At 42.9% G+C, this 15,265-nt stretch overlaps 1 protein-coding gene across 18 annotated transcripts in view; it reads right to left on the reverse strand.

The window, feature by feature from the left end:
* Positions 1-15,265, reverse strand: part of SPATS2L (spermatogenesis associated serine rich 2 like) — a 191,773-nt gene continuing 176,508 nt past the window's right edge. For all 18 annotated transcript variants that reach the window (XM_086346856.1, XM_086346799.1, XM_086346829.1 and 15 more), the window contains 4 exons: positions 9,427-9,536; positions 6,054-6,156; positions 2,991-3,211; positions 1-903 (listed from right to left, as the gene is read on the reverse strand). In XM_086346856.1, the coding sequence (XP_086202982.1) occupies positions 508-903; positions 2,991-3,211; positions 6,054-6,156; positions 9,427-9,536 (830 nt within the window). In that variant the 3' untranslated portion in view covers positions 1-507. The remainder of the gene's footprint in view (positions 904-2,990; positions 3,212-6,053; positions 6,157-9,426; positions 9,537-15,265) is intronic.

Below are 15,265 nucleotides of genomic sequence, written 5' to 3' on the forward strand. Positions count from 1 at the left end.
TCAAATGCAGCATATTTTAATTTGTTTCAAATAAAGCAATATATGTATATATATATATATTTCAGAAAAACACCAGATGTTAAACTCTACAAAAGCGCATGTGTCTTCAGCAGATCATGTTTGTCTGATCAATAAGAATTTTGTTTCCAACATTAACTCTCTAAAGACGATCAATGGACTGACATCACTGCTACAACATAGGTTGCTACTGAGCCTCTGATCTTTAGCCACATCTTGATTTTCCTAACAAATGAGTAAATACTGCCTGGCTAAAATGCTGCAATGTGTTGATGAGAAAAAGCGCCAACAGATCAAGCAAAGCCATGAAAGTTATGAAGCAAGCTAGAGCTGATTATTAGAATTAGTAAAAATGATTAAGAGAGGATGACACAGCCGTACAGGATTTGTGTATTCAGATTGACTCTCTTTTGGCAGCGAATTGGGTCAGCACCTCCTGCGGGGAACCGCAACTGAGTAAAAACGGCCTTTTTTCCCCTCTCTCCACGCTCAGGCCACCAACGTCACAGCCGGGACCGAGAGAACCGTGGCATCTGTGGAAACTTCTATTCTGGTGGGGCAGAGGTTGCACTGGGAGACCCTGGCTACGTTGCCCCGGAAAGGCCTGGCCTCCGCGTTGTCCGCGGCGTGCTGCCTTCGCCGGGGCTTTTCCGGATGGGCGGGGGCCTCAGGGGTCTTTGTCCCCAAGGAGGCCTCTTGGTTTTTGGCGCCACCTTTGTTTTTGGGACGGAAGCCGTTGTGTGGCTGTCTTCTGTGTTCGTGGCGGTTGTTGCTCTTCGCCATCAGATCGGCTTCATTACCACTGCCCTGGGGCTTGGCAGACCCATTTAGCCTGTTGTTGTGATACTGCGGATTAAATCTTCGTCTTTGGCTAGAAGACCCATTCTATAAAAAGAAAGAAAGAAAGAAAAGAGGTAGATATTAGATGCCAACAAACCCCAGATGACATCAAACCAGGGAAACCAAACCTCTAAGTCACAGGTCACCTTTTTTTTTTTACACCCCAGAAGAATGTGAAAACATGCAAATAAGGTCAAGCTGATAAAACCCTCAAGCTTAAAAGAATGGTGGACTGTCTTGTAAATGGAAGTTCAAGAAAATATCTGATGTTGAAAGAGAGGTTACAGAAGTGTAAGACAGACAATTCCAGAACCAGGCCAAATAAAACCCATCAAGTATAAACCTGAAATAAATCATAAAGAAAAGTAACACAGAGGCAGGGAAATGATGGTTCTCTACCATACATATTTCTGGGACATTCTGTATGGACTATATATATGCATTCTCATGATCATTACCAGTTTACACACCCCTAGGTCTAAAGGGTGATTATCTGTGGAGGTGGGGACGAAGCTTAGGTGTGCAGGCAGGCGTGTCCACATTCCTGTCTCTGTGCACAGCTCCCTCACAATGTGGGATGAAGCCAGAGTTGGGAAGAGACAATATTCAGACACATGGGACGTGGGCCTCCGCCTTTACACTCCTGCCCTGGGCCCTGAGTTACTAGCAGTGGGTCTGTCCTAAACCAATACCATCCAATCACAGTGCACAAACTAAGAACTTGATATATTTGTAACTTATGATACATCCAGGGAAGTAGTCCAGACAGACCCTGAGAATAGGCTTGGGGCATTTGGGAACAGAATTCCAGGATCTCGGGTATTCGGAGAACTTTCCAGAAGGGAGAGCGTAGATTCTGGGTAGTCATCTCTTAGTCTCACTCTGAAGGGAGGGCCATGGGCCACGGCTGGGGAGGGCCACAAGGGTTTACTCTAAGGCATGGGGCCAGCACAAGTGCCTTTCTTGGACTTAGATATATTTTCACATTTAAACATGCTTTCACCTGAAATGCTTTGCTGAAAATAATAAAACAGTGAGCACTGAAAAGGTATCTATGTGGTTAACATTTAATCTGGCCTCCTTTGTTTTTAAATAAATTGTGACAGAGAAATTCAAACTAAATTTTGGACTTAATTTTAGCATGGGGTTTAATAATGAGCAAGGAACAAAATCTGTGAAGGTGTATTTCAACGACAGTGAAACAGATTTGATTATGATCTTGAATCAAGGACTGTATGAAACACTCCTTGTCAAAGTGCGATTTTAAAGTTCATGAAGACATCTGGGGCTAGAGAAATGCCTGTCAGAGTTACTAATGAGAATTCTAACAGACCAAGACCACAAAAGCCAACAGGGCATCTGTTAGAAAACCAGCATTTTGGAATGCTTAAAAAAAAGTCTCTTTATTCAAGCTCTCTTTCTGAAAGATGATGAAAAATATCTTTATAGCATGCCCAACTTCTGAATCATCAAATCCCATTTCATGGTCATTCTTTAATAAGCGGGGATCACTTCTCAAGAATATAATGGAGAAGCAGAAGGAGAGAAGACTGTCCTTTGGATATTTCTGTTTTTAAGGGTCATTGTAATGAGAATTAATAATGTCATTTTGAAATGCATGCTGAAAGCCCAAGAGAAGAGCGAGCAGTTTGAACTAACTTTGGCCTCTTATGGATAAATTAAAGATAAATGGGATTAAAGGATCTTAAAAAACATGCCAGATTTCTTCTCACTAATGGTGTCAATAGCCTGGTTCTCAATCTTGTTCCCATGTCTGTGAGTCCTTTCCGTGTGTGGGCCAGTTACCAGTACCTGGGTGGCACTCAAGTCATGAGAAATGCCATCTCATGTAGAAGGATTCTTGCTAATGCTGTCAAGTGTGTGAAGACCACTTCCTCCACAGGGGAGAGTGCCTGTGAGGGGACCAGATGGACTAGGGGAGCTCAGGGAGGCTGGCCAGGCAAATGGAGGCTCGACAAGTCAGGCTGCTGCTGGGGGCAGATGGAGCCTAGGGGTGACTAGCAGTGGCTATTTTCTTCCACTGCAAATGGGTGGTTTCTTGCCCAGGCAAGGCACCAGGGTCTGCGGGACCCCTGGAGGTTGGGCAGCGTGGCCTCCTTGGGGCAGCTTACCTGCTTATTAGCCGGCACGGCCTGGTGAGAGCTGTCGGCGGTGCTGGGAAGGTTGCTTGCCATTTTGGGGTTTGCTGCTTTACCCTCGGAGGGCTTGTTGTGACTCGAAGACTTTCGGGTAAAGTTACTCTGTTTCCCAGAGGTGGCTGCGTGAGCGCTGAGCAGTGGCAGCAGGGAGCTGCAGGGAGTTCTTGAGGAATAGTTGTTCTTTGGATGTGTAACTGCAACAAGAAGTGCTTGATGTTAGGGGCTGTGCCTCAGTGGGCTCCCCCGGTGGCTTAGATGGTAAAGAATCTGCTTGCAGTGCAGGAGACCCAGGTTCAATGCCTGGATTGGGAAGATCCCCTGGAGAAGGAAATGGCAACCCACTCCAGTATTCTTGCCTGGAAAATCCCATGGACAGAGAAGCCTCGTGGGCTACAGTTTGTGGGGTTGCAAAGAGTTGGACACAACTGAGCAACTAACACTCACTTGCTGACTTACTCACTCAGTAATCTGTTAGAAGATGAGAAGTTGGCAGGAACTTCATAAAAACCGTAAGGGAAGACTTTTTTTAAAAAAAGATGTCTTTGAAAAAGCACTTAGGTGCTTGGAACCACAAAATATCTTCTGTGGGAATTAGTGAATAGCATAATCATTCAAGCTGGGAGACATTTGTAGGAAAAGAGACAAATCTGAGAAACTTTAATATTGTTCTTTAGGTTGAGAACCACCTGGGGAAGAGGGATAATGAAACCCCAAAGTACCCTCTCAGCCCTGTCCACAAATGCACTCTGCCCCTTGGGCTCCCCATTACCAAACCCATTTTTGCTGTTCTTGTCAGATCCCTGGACCAGCGGGTGCTGCAGAGATGAAGAGCAACCTAGGGGTACATCCACACTTGGCCGGTCAGAGCCACGGTGTTCTGAGAACATGGGGATGGAGTGATGCTGGGTGTCAGGGATTTTGTCACCCGGGGTTTGTCACCCCAACTTTAAGGCCAGGCCTGCCAGCCCAAAAGATGCATCTTCTATCTTCCATTAGAGCTATATTATCATTTTTTATCAACTCTAGAACCCCACTGCAAATCTGCAACAACTCCATTGCTAATGTCAACCCAGGCTTATCAGACAGGTTCCCAGCAGGGATCAGGCAGGTCTGTTCAATGTTTACTATCACCCCTCCCGCTGGCTTTTGAAAGGGGTGGTTTTGACGGGATGGTTTCTATGTGATTATACTGAATTGGGGCTGGAGGGAATCAACTCAGGGATATATTCATGATCTTCCTGTCATAGTTCACCAGAATTTGACTGCCAGTCTGGACAGCAAGACCTCTGGATCTTAAAAATGGTCACCAGTTTTAAAAAGCAATTTTCTCTGCTACCTGTGTTGGCTTAGACTTAATCCCAGCATTCTTCCTGAGGACCTGGAGCATGGGTAGGGATCACAGCACATTAGAAATGGAAAGGACACGGATACATCTCCAGGCCCTTCATCTGACAGGTCAGGTGTGATGGCATGTTGGGGGTTGTCCAAACAGGACCAGGGGATTTTAGTGCCTCTTTGCTAACGATGTTCAGTTTTCTAGGGGTCATTATTAGGGTCATTTTCTAGGGTTCAGTAGCTGTGGGATTCCAATGTGCTCTCAACAAAGCTCAGAAGTAAAGGGCCTTTTGAGGACCACTGTCTCCCAACATGGGAGGCTGGGTTCCAGTGTGGACACTTGGGATTTGGTGAGGGATGGCTCCTCCCACTAGGTGGCACTGGTGTGCTCTGGAGGAGAGCAGGGGACGCTGCACTGCCCTCCCCTCCTCAGATGGTGGGGTCTCTTGGCATCAGGGGCTAGCCCATTATCAAGCTGAGGTGGAAACTAGTCTGCATAGTTAAATTTCCAACTGTGAATCATATAGTCTGGCTTTTTTCTACAAAATCTGGGGATGGAGAATGGCAAATGGAGTAGATTCTTTCATAAGAGAGGAAGTCTATAGAAAAAAAAGAAAATTTAAAAGAAAGGCAATCAGAAATTCAGATATTTGTCAAAGATAGGTGAACAAGGATGCTCACAGCAATGTTATTTTAATGGTGAGAAGATGGAAGCAATCTAAATGGCCACAATCCTGGGACTGTTTATGTCAATTATATTTAAGTAAATTATGGGTTAAAATATATTGACGTGGAAAAATGTCAACCATATATTGTGAAATGATAAGAGCAAATTCTCTTACTATATATGTATGTCATGTAGTATAGTAAATAAAATGCAGTATAATTAAATACACTGCATAATTTACACAATAGATTATATGTGCATAAAAGTGTGAATGAGCCTCAAAAGTAATGTCATGTTCTATTTAATATGGCTGTGTAATTTTTAGATCAAGATTGTATTTTTTATACTCAGAGAAAAAATGCAATTTCCACTTTGAAAAAAAAAAAAGTGCAGTCAGATCTCCATTTCTTAGCTCACTAAGAGGCTGTGGATATTCCATGTCCTTCATCTGTCCTTCCTACCTCCTTGTGACTGTCCTTGGAGCCACTTTAATGCAGGTTCCCACCTCCCTCAGTGGGTGGGCTGGAGCAGGGGGGAAAGAATCAGCCAATTTTGTTGCACGTTAACTGCTCTAATTAAGGGAGAGGCTTGGGAACTGCTGAGCAGTGCGTGTGTCACACACACACACACACACACACAGACAGCTGGGCCTTTTCACGACAATAGCCCATTGTTCCCAGACTTATTAGGAAGACTTGCTCTTCCCATAACAGGTCTCTGTAGAACCAGACTTTTGAAATCAGAGACACTTGATCCGGCAATGCTTAAGAAAAGTTTGCAAAAGGTATAAACTAGTTGACCTGTTCTGTTCTGCTTAATAAATCCTGGGGATTTACTGATGGGCAGTGGCATTTGAAGACTCGAAGTTCAGATCTTGACATTTTTAGTGACTCATGTCATGACCTTAGATCATTAAACCTCTTTAGACCTCACTTCAGGCTCCTGGGGGACCACACACCTGACATTTCCCATATTGACTCCAATAGTGCCAGCCTTACTCACACAGAATTATTTAGCAAGTATGCAGAACTCACTTTCTCCGCAGAGCATGATTTGGGCCTTGAGCTGTTCAATGTCACAGGAGAACCGGGCAGCTTTCCCGAGCTCTTCATCATATTTACGCTCGCTGACAAAGTGCTGCGGGGAAGAGACAGAACCCCATGATGACAGAAATGACTGAGACACGCTGTTGATCCATTCTCTCTGTTCTCCCGCCCCTGCTGTCGGTGTGAGAGCATCACCAGGTGGGGAGCAGGGCAACTCTGTGCTGGGAGGTGCCTTTCAAGCGGGCTTGGCTTTGTCCTGGAGCACAATCACCTTCTTGTTCTTGGGAACTCATGCAGGTCCTGTCTTTACCCTACCTGGGCTTAGACAAAACTGTGGTTCAGGCAAGATGAGTGTCTGGACTCATCTACTTAACCTTTCAGCATCCTACGCCCTCTTTCTGGCACTTCCTGTCCTGTTGTAAGTTATGGGATTCCCTTCTGGCCGTCTTGCTAATCTGCCCAATGGCCTGCTCAGCTATCATTCCTCATGAGAAAGTGTGTCAACCTTCCTAGACATCCATCTCCATTTTTAATAGGGGACCAGGAAGTGGTAAAGAACCTGCCTGCCAATGCAGGAGACGTAAAGACATGGGTTCGATCGCTGGGTTGGGAAGATCCCCTGGAGGAGGGCGTGGTAACCCACTCCTGTATTCTTGCCTGGAGAATCCCACAGACAGAGGAACCTGGTGGGCTACAGTCCACAGGGTCGCAAAGAGTCAGACACGACTGAAACAACTTAGCACACTTAGTAAGTCCAAAAAGCCTTTAGTAACTAGAAACCATTATCTTGAATGGTAGAATTTCAAGTGCTGTTAAGGGAAGTGGTAAAGAGATTACTTCTCAGTTCATTTAAAATTAAGATCTATGTGCAGATGACAGAGGGAGAAATACAGAAATAACTATGACTCAGTCCCTCTGTGAGTTTACCAGGGAGTTCACCATGTGGCAAGAGAGACAGATATCATAAAATAAAATATAAGGTAGAATGTAGTAGGTGCTTTAGGAATATGAAAGGGAAAGAAATTATTTCCTGCTGAGGGGAATTAGGGAAAGAGTTATGTAAGAGGAAGCATTTGAGCTGGAACATTAAAAAAATATTGAACACTTACCAGACATGGGCCAAATTCTTAACAGATAATCTCATTTTTATCTGATTACATTATTATGAAGTCAGTACTGTTATTAACTCTGATTTACAGAGGGGGAAATGAGGTTCTAAGAATCTAAGAGAATATGTAATTAATCCAAGTTTGCAAGAGCTGGGCTGTTGCATTCCAAAGCCTGAGCTATCAACCATTTTACGAAGAGTAGGGTTTTGATAGGTAGAAATGAAACTTAGAAGATGAGTGGATTTCAATAGAGCAGGAAGCTGGCAATTTCACAGTCATCAAAATAAGTGTTTGTTATTTGTTTTGCCTTCCAGGATGTCTTTCTGGTTATCAGGACAGGTTTCACCAGCCAGCCCCACTCTCTATTCTAATCTGCTTGGGGACCAGAGAATGTCTGTGACATTGGAAGTGCATCTGTGTCCACAAGATGAAGGGTTTCTTCTACTGAAACTAATTAGCAATGGTCAGAACCTACTGGGGGTTCCTAGGTGGCACTAGTGCTAAAGAACCTGCCTGCTAATGCAGGAGATGCAGGTTTGATCCCTGGGTTGGGAAAATCCCCTGGAGGAGGGCATGGCAACCCACTCCAGTGTTCTTGCCTGGAGAATCCCTGTGGATAGAGGAGCCCGGCGGGCTACAGTCCATGGGGTCACAAAGAGTTGGACACGACTGACGTGACTTAGCACACGTGCTCACACAATGTATACTGGAGTCTGGTGGTGGATTTTGTTCTGAATGGAAGAGTAGCCCTCAGTGGGGAAGACCAGATCTGCTCTAACAACTCCAGTCTTAGGGTGAATGACTGAGCTGGAGGAAGACAGTGGAGGCAGAAAGGCTGGTTGGGGAGGCCATTACAATCGACTGGTTGGAGGCAACAAAGACCAGGAGGGCAGGTGAGAAGGGAAAGACCTCTAGAACTTTTCAGAAGCTTCAGGGGAAGTCCTCACCTCCACAGGGCTCCCTTTCATGTCTAACCAGGACAGAGGGGACCAAAGAGTTACTTGCCACTTTCTACTATCCCCAACCACTTTTATGCTGGGATGGGCAGATAACCCTACTTAGAAAGCTAGCAGCAAATGTGTCTGCCTTCAACGTGGGAGACCCAGGTTCAATCTCTGGGTTGGGAAGATCCCCTGGAGAAGGAAATGGCAACCCACTCCAGTATTCTTGCCTGGAGAATTCCATGGACAGAGGAGCCTGGTGGGCTACAGTCCATGGGGTCACAAAGAGTTGGACACGACTGAGTGACTAACACACACAAATATGACTTCAGAGCTCCCCGGTTCCCTGGAAGTTGGTCAGAAGCAGGGGTGCATGCGTATATGTGTATGTTTAGTATACTAGAGAAAAAGAGGGTACGGAAAATTTATTAACTGTGACTTCCTATCTTGTTGTAGATACTTTTTCTGCCTTTCTGGTGACAACTTCTCCTTCTGGTAACTGTACCCCAACACAATTTTGAAGATTCACAGCATTGGTGGATCTGTCAATCAAGACCTCTCTTGGCCAAATGGCAGATGTGACCCAAATGGAGGCAGTTCAGAGTCTCTCTCTGGGATTTGAATCAAGAGAGGGGTGGCTCAGGGGGTGATGACATCTGGAGGTCACACTCGGATGGTGCCTGGAAGAGTGTCTGGTAATTACTGCTGCCTACATTCCTGCCCAGTTGTAGCCTGGAGTCTTCAGAGCACACTTTGCTTTGGGGAGCTACTTTCGTATTTTTTCCAATTCTACTTGTTCCAGAGGTTAGCAGAGTCAGCTTCTGTTGTGTGCCATTGAAGAAATCCAATAAATACATATTTGTGCATGGTATTCTTAATAAAAGGGCAAGTAAGCTAGAAAAGGATACAGGGAAGAAGTTGCCACATATTGCGCGTTCTTTAGAATCCTCACTGTTATACTAGGTTCATACTTTGTGTTCACATGTGTGCGGTTTATATGCATAAATTACATATGGTGAAAATAATATCCCCTTTCCCAGATATAATTTATGGTTGAATACATTTTATTTGGGTCACTTTCAATAGCCTGTACCTCTCCTCTGTAATGCTATATCCCTTCAACCCATAGTATATTTAAATACAGTGATTAGGTGGTTCTTTACCCTTCTGTATTCTCGATTTCAACCCTGTGAAAGAGAGCGGGGTGTCTGATTTAGATCCTCAGAGAGCAGTGCTCTGTGGATGCAGAACAAACATAATAGGGATCAGAACTCTGGCTCAGGGTTCAGGCTGTGATATTTTAGAACTGACCTTAATTTCTGCCCTGAGTTCGGCCAGCTGCATCTCTGCCATCTGACTGGCTAGATCAGTAAGTCTTTTTAGTTCTTCTGCTTTCTTTTGACGAGCAGTCAGGATTTCCACTGCCGAATAAGAAGGAATAATACGTTAACGCCAAGGATTTAGACATATTAAATGACCTAATTTCTTGGATTAGTTTTCCGTCTGCAGACTGATCACTTTGTTGGGCCATGGCTGTTTTCTGAATTGGTCACTGAGGTGGGCTGTCCCTGGGTGCTCAGCACCAACCACTCATTTCCATATGTCTTTATCCACCAAGCGTCAAACCAAACATGGTCCTTTCTGATTCACTGTACACCCACAATCTTCTTCATTTTCCCCACTGGCATCTGATCTCACTTACTTAATTTGGACTTTCAGATTTGTGCATTACTCAGAACAACAATCTCCAAGAAAAGAAACATACAAATCCTATCTGAATGATACTGCAAAGACAGGAGTGCACTAAGCAAAAGCCATTCTTCTGTGTGTGCTGTACTATTAAATTTGAACATTGGACTCTCTGAACTTAACACATATTCATGTAGGGCAACTAGCTGTGTTATTGAAATATGACATAACAGTTTTCCTTTATTAGCTTTCTGTGAGCTAGAAAATGCCTCTGCTTTTGCTACTCTGCAGATTTGTTTCCATTTTGCAACCAAAGAGAAGTTGCAGACCACAGTGTCTTGTTTTTGTTACGTGTCCACAATGGAAAAATTTCCAGAGAGAGTCAAAGCCTGCTTGAACTGAATTCATGTGCACTCTTTAGCATCTGCACATACAGAGAAGATACAAAGGAGTTTTCAGCATCACATTTCACACACTTGCCAGATGAACTAAAGGTTCAAGTAGATGTACAAGCGCACAGGTTAATTTATATGTCTGTGTATGTTCCCCAAAAGATCATGGAGCTCAAAGCAATCAAAGCAATGAATACAAATACATTGGGTGAGATTTAAATAAGAAGTTTGATTTTATAATACATAGACTTGCAGTTCTCTCATTCCAGTCACATATGAATTGCCTTCATTTCTTTTGGACAAAGATTTTGAGTTATAGCAAAAGTCCATCTAACTAATAGGATATGCACACGGAATTCACATTCCTGTCTCAGCTGAACAAAGGTCAACTGCTTTATTAGACCAGATTCACAGAGCACATGCCCAGCAAACAATGTGATTTCCCATTGTAAGAGTTCTTAATTGATAAATGTCCAAAATAGTCACTTCAAAAACCCCCAAAGATGTTCAGAATCAATCAAGAGTTAATATTTCCTGCAAACCATAAACCATTCTTCAGACAGGCTGAGAAACATCTTTTTTATGCTGATACCAGTGTCAAGATGTCAGTAAAATAACTGATCTGTAACTCTTAAAGCCTAGTCATCTGCCAGACTACTCTAATCATGCTTTGATTATTTACTGGGATGCCCCCTGCCTCCCATTTACAATACCATGTAGCTGGGCAGAGGCTGAGCTGTGCCTGGTAGCATTTCAGGATACAGAGGAGCTGGAGAAAGCTTGTCCTGATGATGGGAGGCAAAGGAATTTTCATCGTATTACTGAATGATGTCCCAGGTTACCCAGTCACACTGGAAGTCACAAAAAGGTAGCCCACTATCACTTTTGGTGACAGGGTACATATATTTTGCTTGGTCCACACATTGTTGTTGTTCAGTCGCTCAGGTGTATCTGATTCTTTGAGACCCCCATGAACTGCAGCACGCCAGGCTTTCCTGTCCTTCACGATCTCCCAGAGTTTGCTCAAACTCATGTCTATTGAATCTGTGATACCATCCAGCCATCTCATCCCCTATTATCCCCTTCTCCTCCTGTCCTCAATCTTTCCCAACCTCAGGGTATTTTCCAATGAGTCGGCTCTTTGCATCAGGTCCACACATTACGTTTACAAATAAATTGCCCATATTTGAAAATTAAGATATTCCATTCAAAAGCTGGATTTCTGGCTGTTATTTCTGGCCACAGTTGGCCAAGCACTCCCATATCAAAACCATCAGAGCTGAGGGGTCGCTGCCATGTTTACATGGAGCATGACACCCAGTGTGCCCTAGTCCACTGCTCCTCTGCCCCCACGCACCCTGTTTGACTCACTAATGTTACCTTCCTGGCCCCTGTGGGCATTTCCAATTCAGAAACTGCACATTTAGTTCTTTGTATTTATGATTACTAGGACCTAGGACACAGTGCGTGCCCAATATGTTTGCTGAATGAAAGATTCCAATGAATGGATCAGTGCATTACTTAACAGGAATATGCAAAGAAAGGCAGAAGTTCCTTTTCTACAGGGCCACTTAAGAATACCTAGGACTCATACCTTCGATTGGGCTTCCCAGGTGGTGCTAGTGGTAAAGATGTCCAATGCAGGAGACATGAGATATGCAGGTTCAATCCCGGGGTGGGTAAATTCCCTACAGAGGGTAATGGCAACCCACTCCAGTATTCCTGCCTGGAGAATCCCGTGGACAAAGGAGCCTGGCAGGCTACAATCCATGGGTCACAAAGAGTTGGACACAGATGAAGTGACTTAGCATACACTCAGGCATACCTTTGATTAATCAATTATTTCCCATTATAATTCAACATATGGGTGGGACTAAAGCCTAGAGAGTGAGAAAATGATTCTTGAGTAGGAAGATGAAATGAGATACTTTCCTCTGGCAAAGTAAGATAAATGAGAAATTCTGAAGGTCCAGATTTGATGAGCAGCTAGTAAGGGGTCAGTAGACCCCGAGTGACTACACAGTTAAACAGATCTGACTTTTTCTTAACGGATCATTTGTGGGACTGGTGACAATTAGGGGTGATTGTTCTTTTTGATTACGTAGAATTTGGGCATTCATACCAAACAAAAGATTTGGTAGAAATAGATACAAATGGGCCCTAAAATAGGAATGCAGGTGCAAGATCACCAATAAATTCCGAGTTTACACTCATGCAAATGTGCATGGGAATGAATACTTTGCATCAGCAAGTGCTGGGATGAGTTTTACATATAGTCTCATTAACATTTCAAAGATTTCCATTATGAAAAAGCCCTAAAATTTGAGATCAAAAGCCAATATTTTCTGGGGGAGAAGTCAACATTTTCACCTCAGAAAAATCAATGACAGAAACAGAAAGCAAAACCAAAACAGATCAGTTCCTAAAATTCATTGATCCTATAATTTAAAATAGAATAAGTATGCTTTGAAAGCACCATCCTTTGAGAAATTTGTAGAAGGAGACAGTTCCATATGGCTTTAGATTTCACTGCATTCAAGACTCAATTAATATTATTTATGTAGTTTTATAAACAGTCATCTGGTATGCTGAAATCCATTTCCTCAATAGGATTTATACTTTCCTTCAAGTTTCTGGAATACATTAGAAGCTTGTTCATATTACCTGAACCATAGAAAATTTCAGGGCTTCTCGAATAATACTCCTTAGCAGAGTGTGTACTTGAAATCCTGGGAGGTAGGGGACCAGGAGCTGGGGCAGAAGTAGCTCTTTAAACACAAAGCGTCTTTGAAATCCTTTTGATTCCTTAAAAATTCTGGTGAATTTTGCATTTTGCTTCATAATAAATCTGTGTTCCATTAATATAATGTTTTCTTCCCATTTCTAGTAAATTCGACACTCTGGGAACATGCTTGTCTAGGCCTCCAATTCTCTGGGCAGCCAAAGTTTGAGATCATAGCACTACAGCATCTTCAGTTTCTTCATCTGTAATATGTAATAACTGTATACCCCTCACAGGATTATTATGGAACTAAATGAAATAGCCTATGTGAACTGTTTTGACTAGTATACTAAAAAACCCTAACTAAAAATACTATTAATAAAGTGAGATATATTTATCTATTCTCTTATTGCAGTTGCATTAATGCTCACTAATACTGGATCCCACAGCCCATGGATACTGAATTAACTATAATGATTCACTTAACACAATTAAGTACTTACAGTCTTCCCAGCTTTGTGTTAGGTGTCATGAGGAATGGAGAAGCTTATGTTATGATTAGGGAAATGTGGTTTATATCATGTGAAGGAAATGGAAAATGTGGAAAACATCTTGAGACCATAGATAAGGAGGCTCAAATGGTGGTTGTAAAGACAATCTGGGGCTTCCCGTGTGGTGCAGTGGTAAAGAACCTGCCTGCCAATGCAGGAGACGCAAGAGATGCGGGTTCGATCCCTGGGTCAGGAAGATCCTCTGGAAGAGGGCATGACAACCCACTCCAGAAATCTTGCCTGGAGAATCTCATTGACAGAGTAGCCTGGTGGGGTGTGGTCAACAGGGTCGCAAAGAGTTGGACACGACTGAAGTGACTTAGCACGAACAAAGACAGTTCAGTACTTTATAGAGAGATTTAATGGTTTCTTCTCTCAGTAAAGAAGACTCACAGTTAACATACGTGTGTCACCTGAGACGCTGCATAACTTACCATCTGACCCCTGTTTTTCTCAGGGGGTTGAACTAACTTCTTTACTAAGATGGGCTTTCTCTTTTGGACACACTGCATCAGGCACTGTGCCAAGTGTCCGACATGTGTCTTCTTCTCTCTTTACAGTAACTATTTGAGATAGACACAAATGTTATGCCCCCCTTTCCTTTTATTTTTAATTTTAATAACTTTCTATTTAACCTAGTATATCACAATATATCATTCTTTCAACAGGTCAGCCATACAGAAATTACGGGTGTGATATTTACTTTTTTTTTTTTTTAAGATATTCAGTCTTTGAAAACTAGTGTGCATTTTACATTCAGCACATTTCAATTTAGCCTAGCCACATTTTAAGTGTTTGGTAGCTGTGTGTGTTATGTCCCCTTTTCTGATGAGGAATCTGGCTTTGAGAACATCACAGAATAGTTCAAGGTCACACAGCCAGTAAAATGGGTGGAACTTGGATGTGATTTCAGTTCTGTTCACCTCCAAGGTAAGTGAACTGGCTTCCCCAGGGCGCTGGGCAGTTCTACACCAGGACAGATTCTTGAAGTTAGGGGTATCCTGTGAACCCATCTCGCTGGTTCAGCTAGCCTGACGGTTCTGAGTCTGCAGTTGCAGACGTATCTGTCTGCTGCGTGTCCCACTCTCCACCAGTGCTTAGCACATACAGAGCACACAGTAAATGCTCACTGACTGAATCAGTTTTAAAAATAGGGATGCTCTCCAGAGATGCCCCAAATCCCACAGGTCTTGGGATCGAACACTATTGTCCCAAGGAGGAAGAATGAACACTTGAAATCTGAAGCCTTCTGTTAACCTCTGAGAAAGTGATGTGCTAGTAACTTTCTATTTTGGTGCTAGAGAAACATTTGTGTTTGCGTTGGAAGTTAGCATTTTTGTCATTAGGAAATGGAACTGAAAATAAGCTGTACCCAAGAAACAGGGAAAATCCCGTCATGGGGTAATCTACTGCTACTGAAGAAATCAACAAATTCCATAAAAATAAAATATTTTCACAATCAAAGGGATTGTGAAAATATCTAAATATTCCACAGCTTAACCCTGGATCATATTTAGTTTTATTTAATAAAACCTGCTGTATTTTAGATTCTAAAATGTTGTTTAAAATTATTTAGAAAAGTCGTCTAACAAAATAATGATAGCTATTTTTCATAAAATGACTACTGAATTATGGCCAAGGGCCAGGCAAGAAAAATATTAAAAGAATGAAGAATTTGGTATGATCCTCCACTGATTTAAAAAAAAAAAAAAAGCACTGAAGTCAAAAGTACAGGAACTTAGCTGAAAGCTGATTGGGGATGCAGACTGCCATTTATCCAATTTATGAGATAAGAT

This window comes from Bos grunniens, chromosome 2 (genome assembly GCF_055505025.1).
Source record: "Bos grunniens cultivar Pamir isolate PY7600 chromosome 2, Bosgru_T2T1.0, whole genome shotgun sequence".
NCBI classification, from domain to species: domain Eukaryota; kingdom Metazoa; phylum Chordata; class Mammalia; order Artiodactyla; family Bovidae; genus Bos; species Bos grunniens.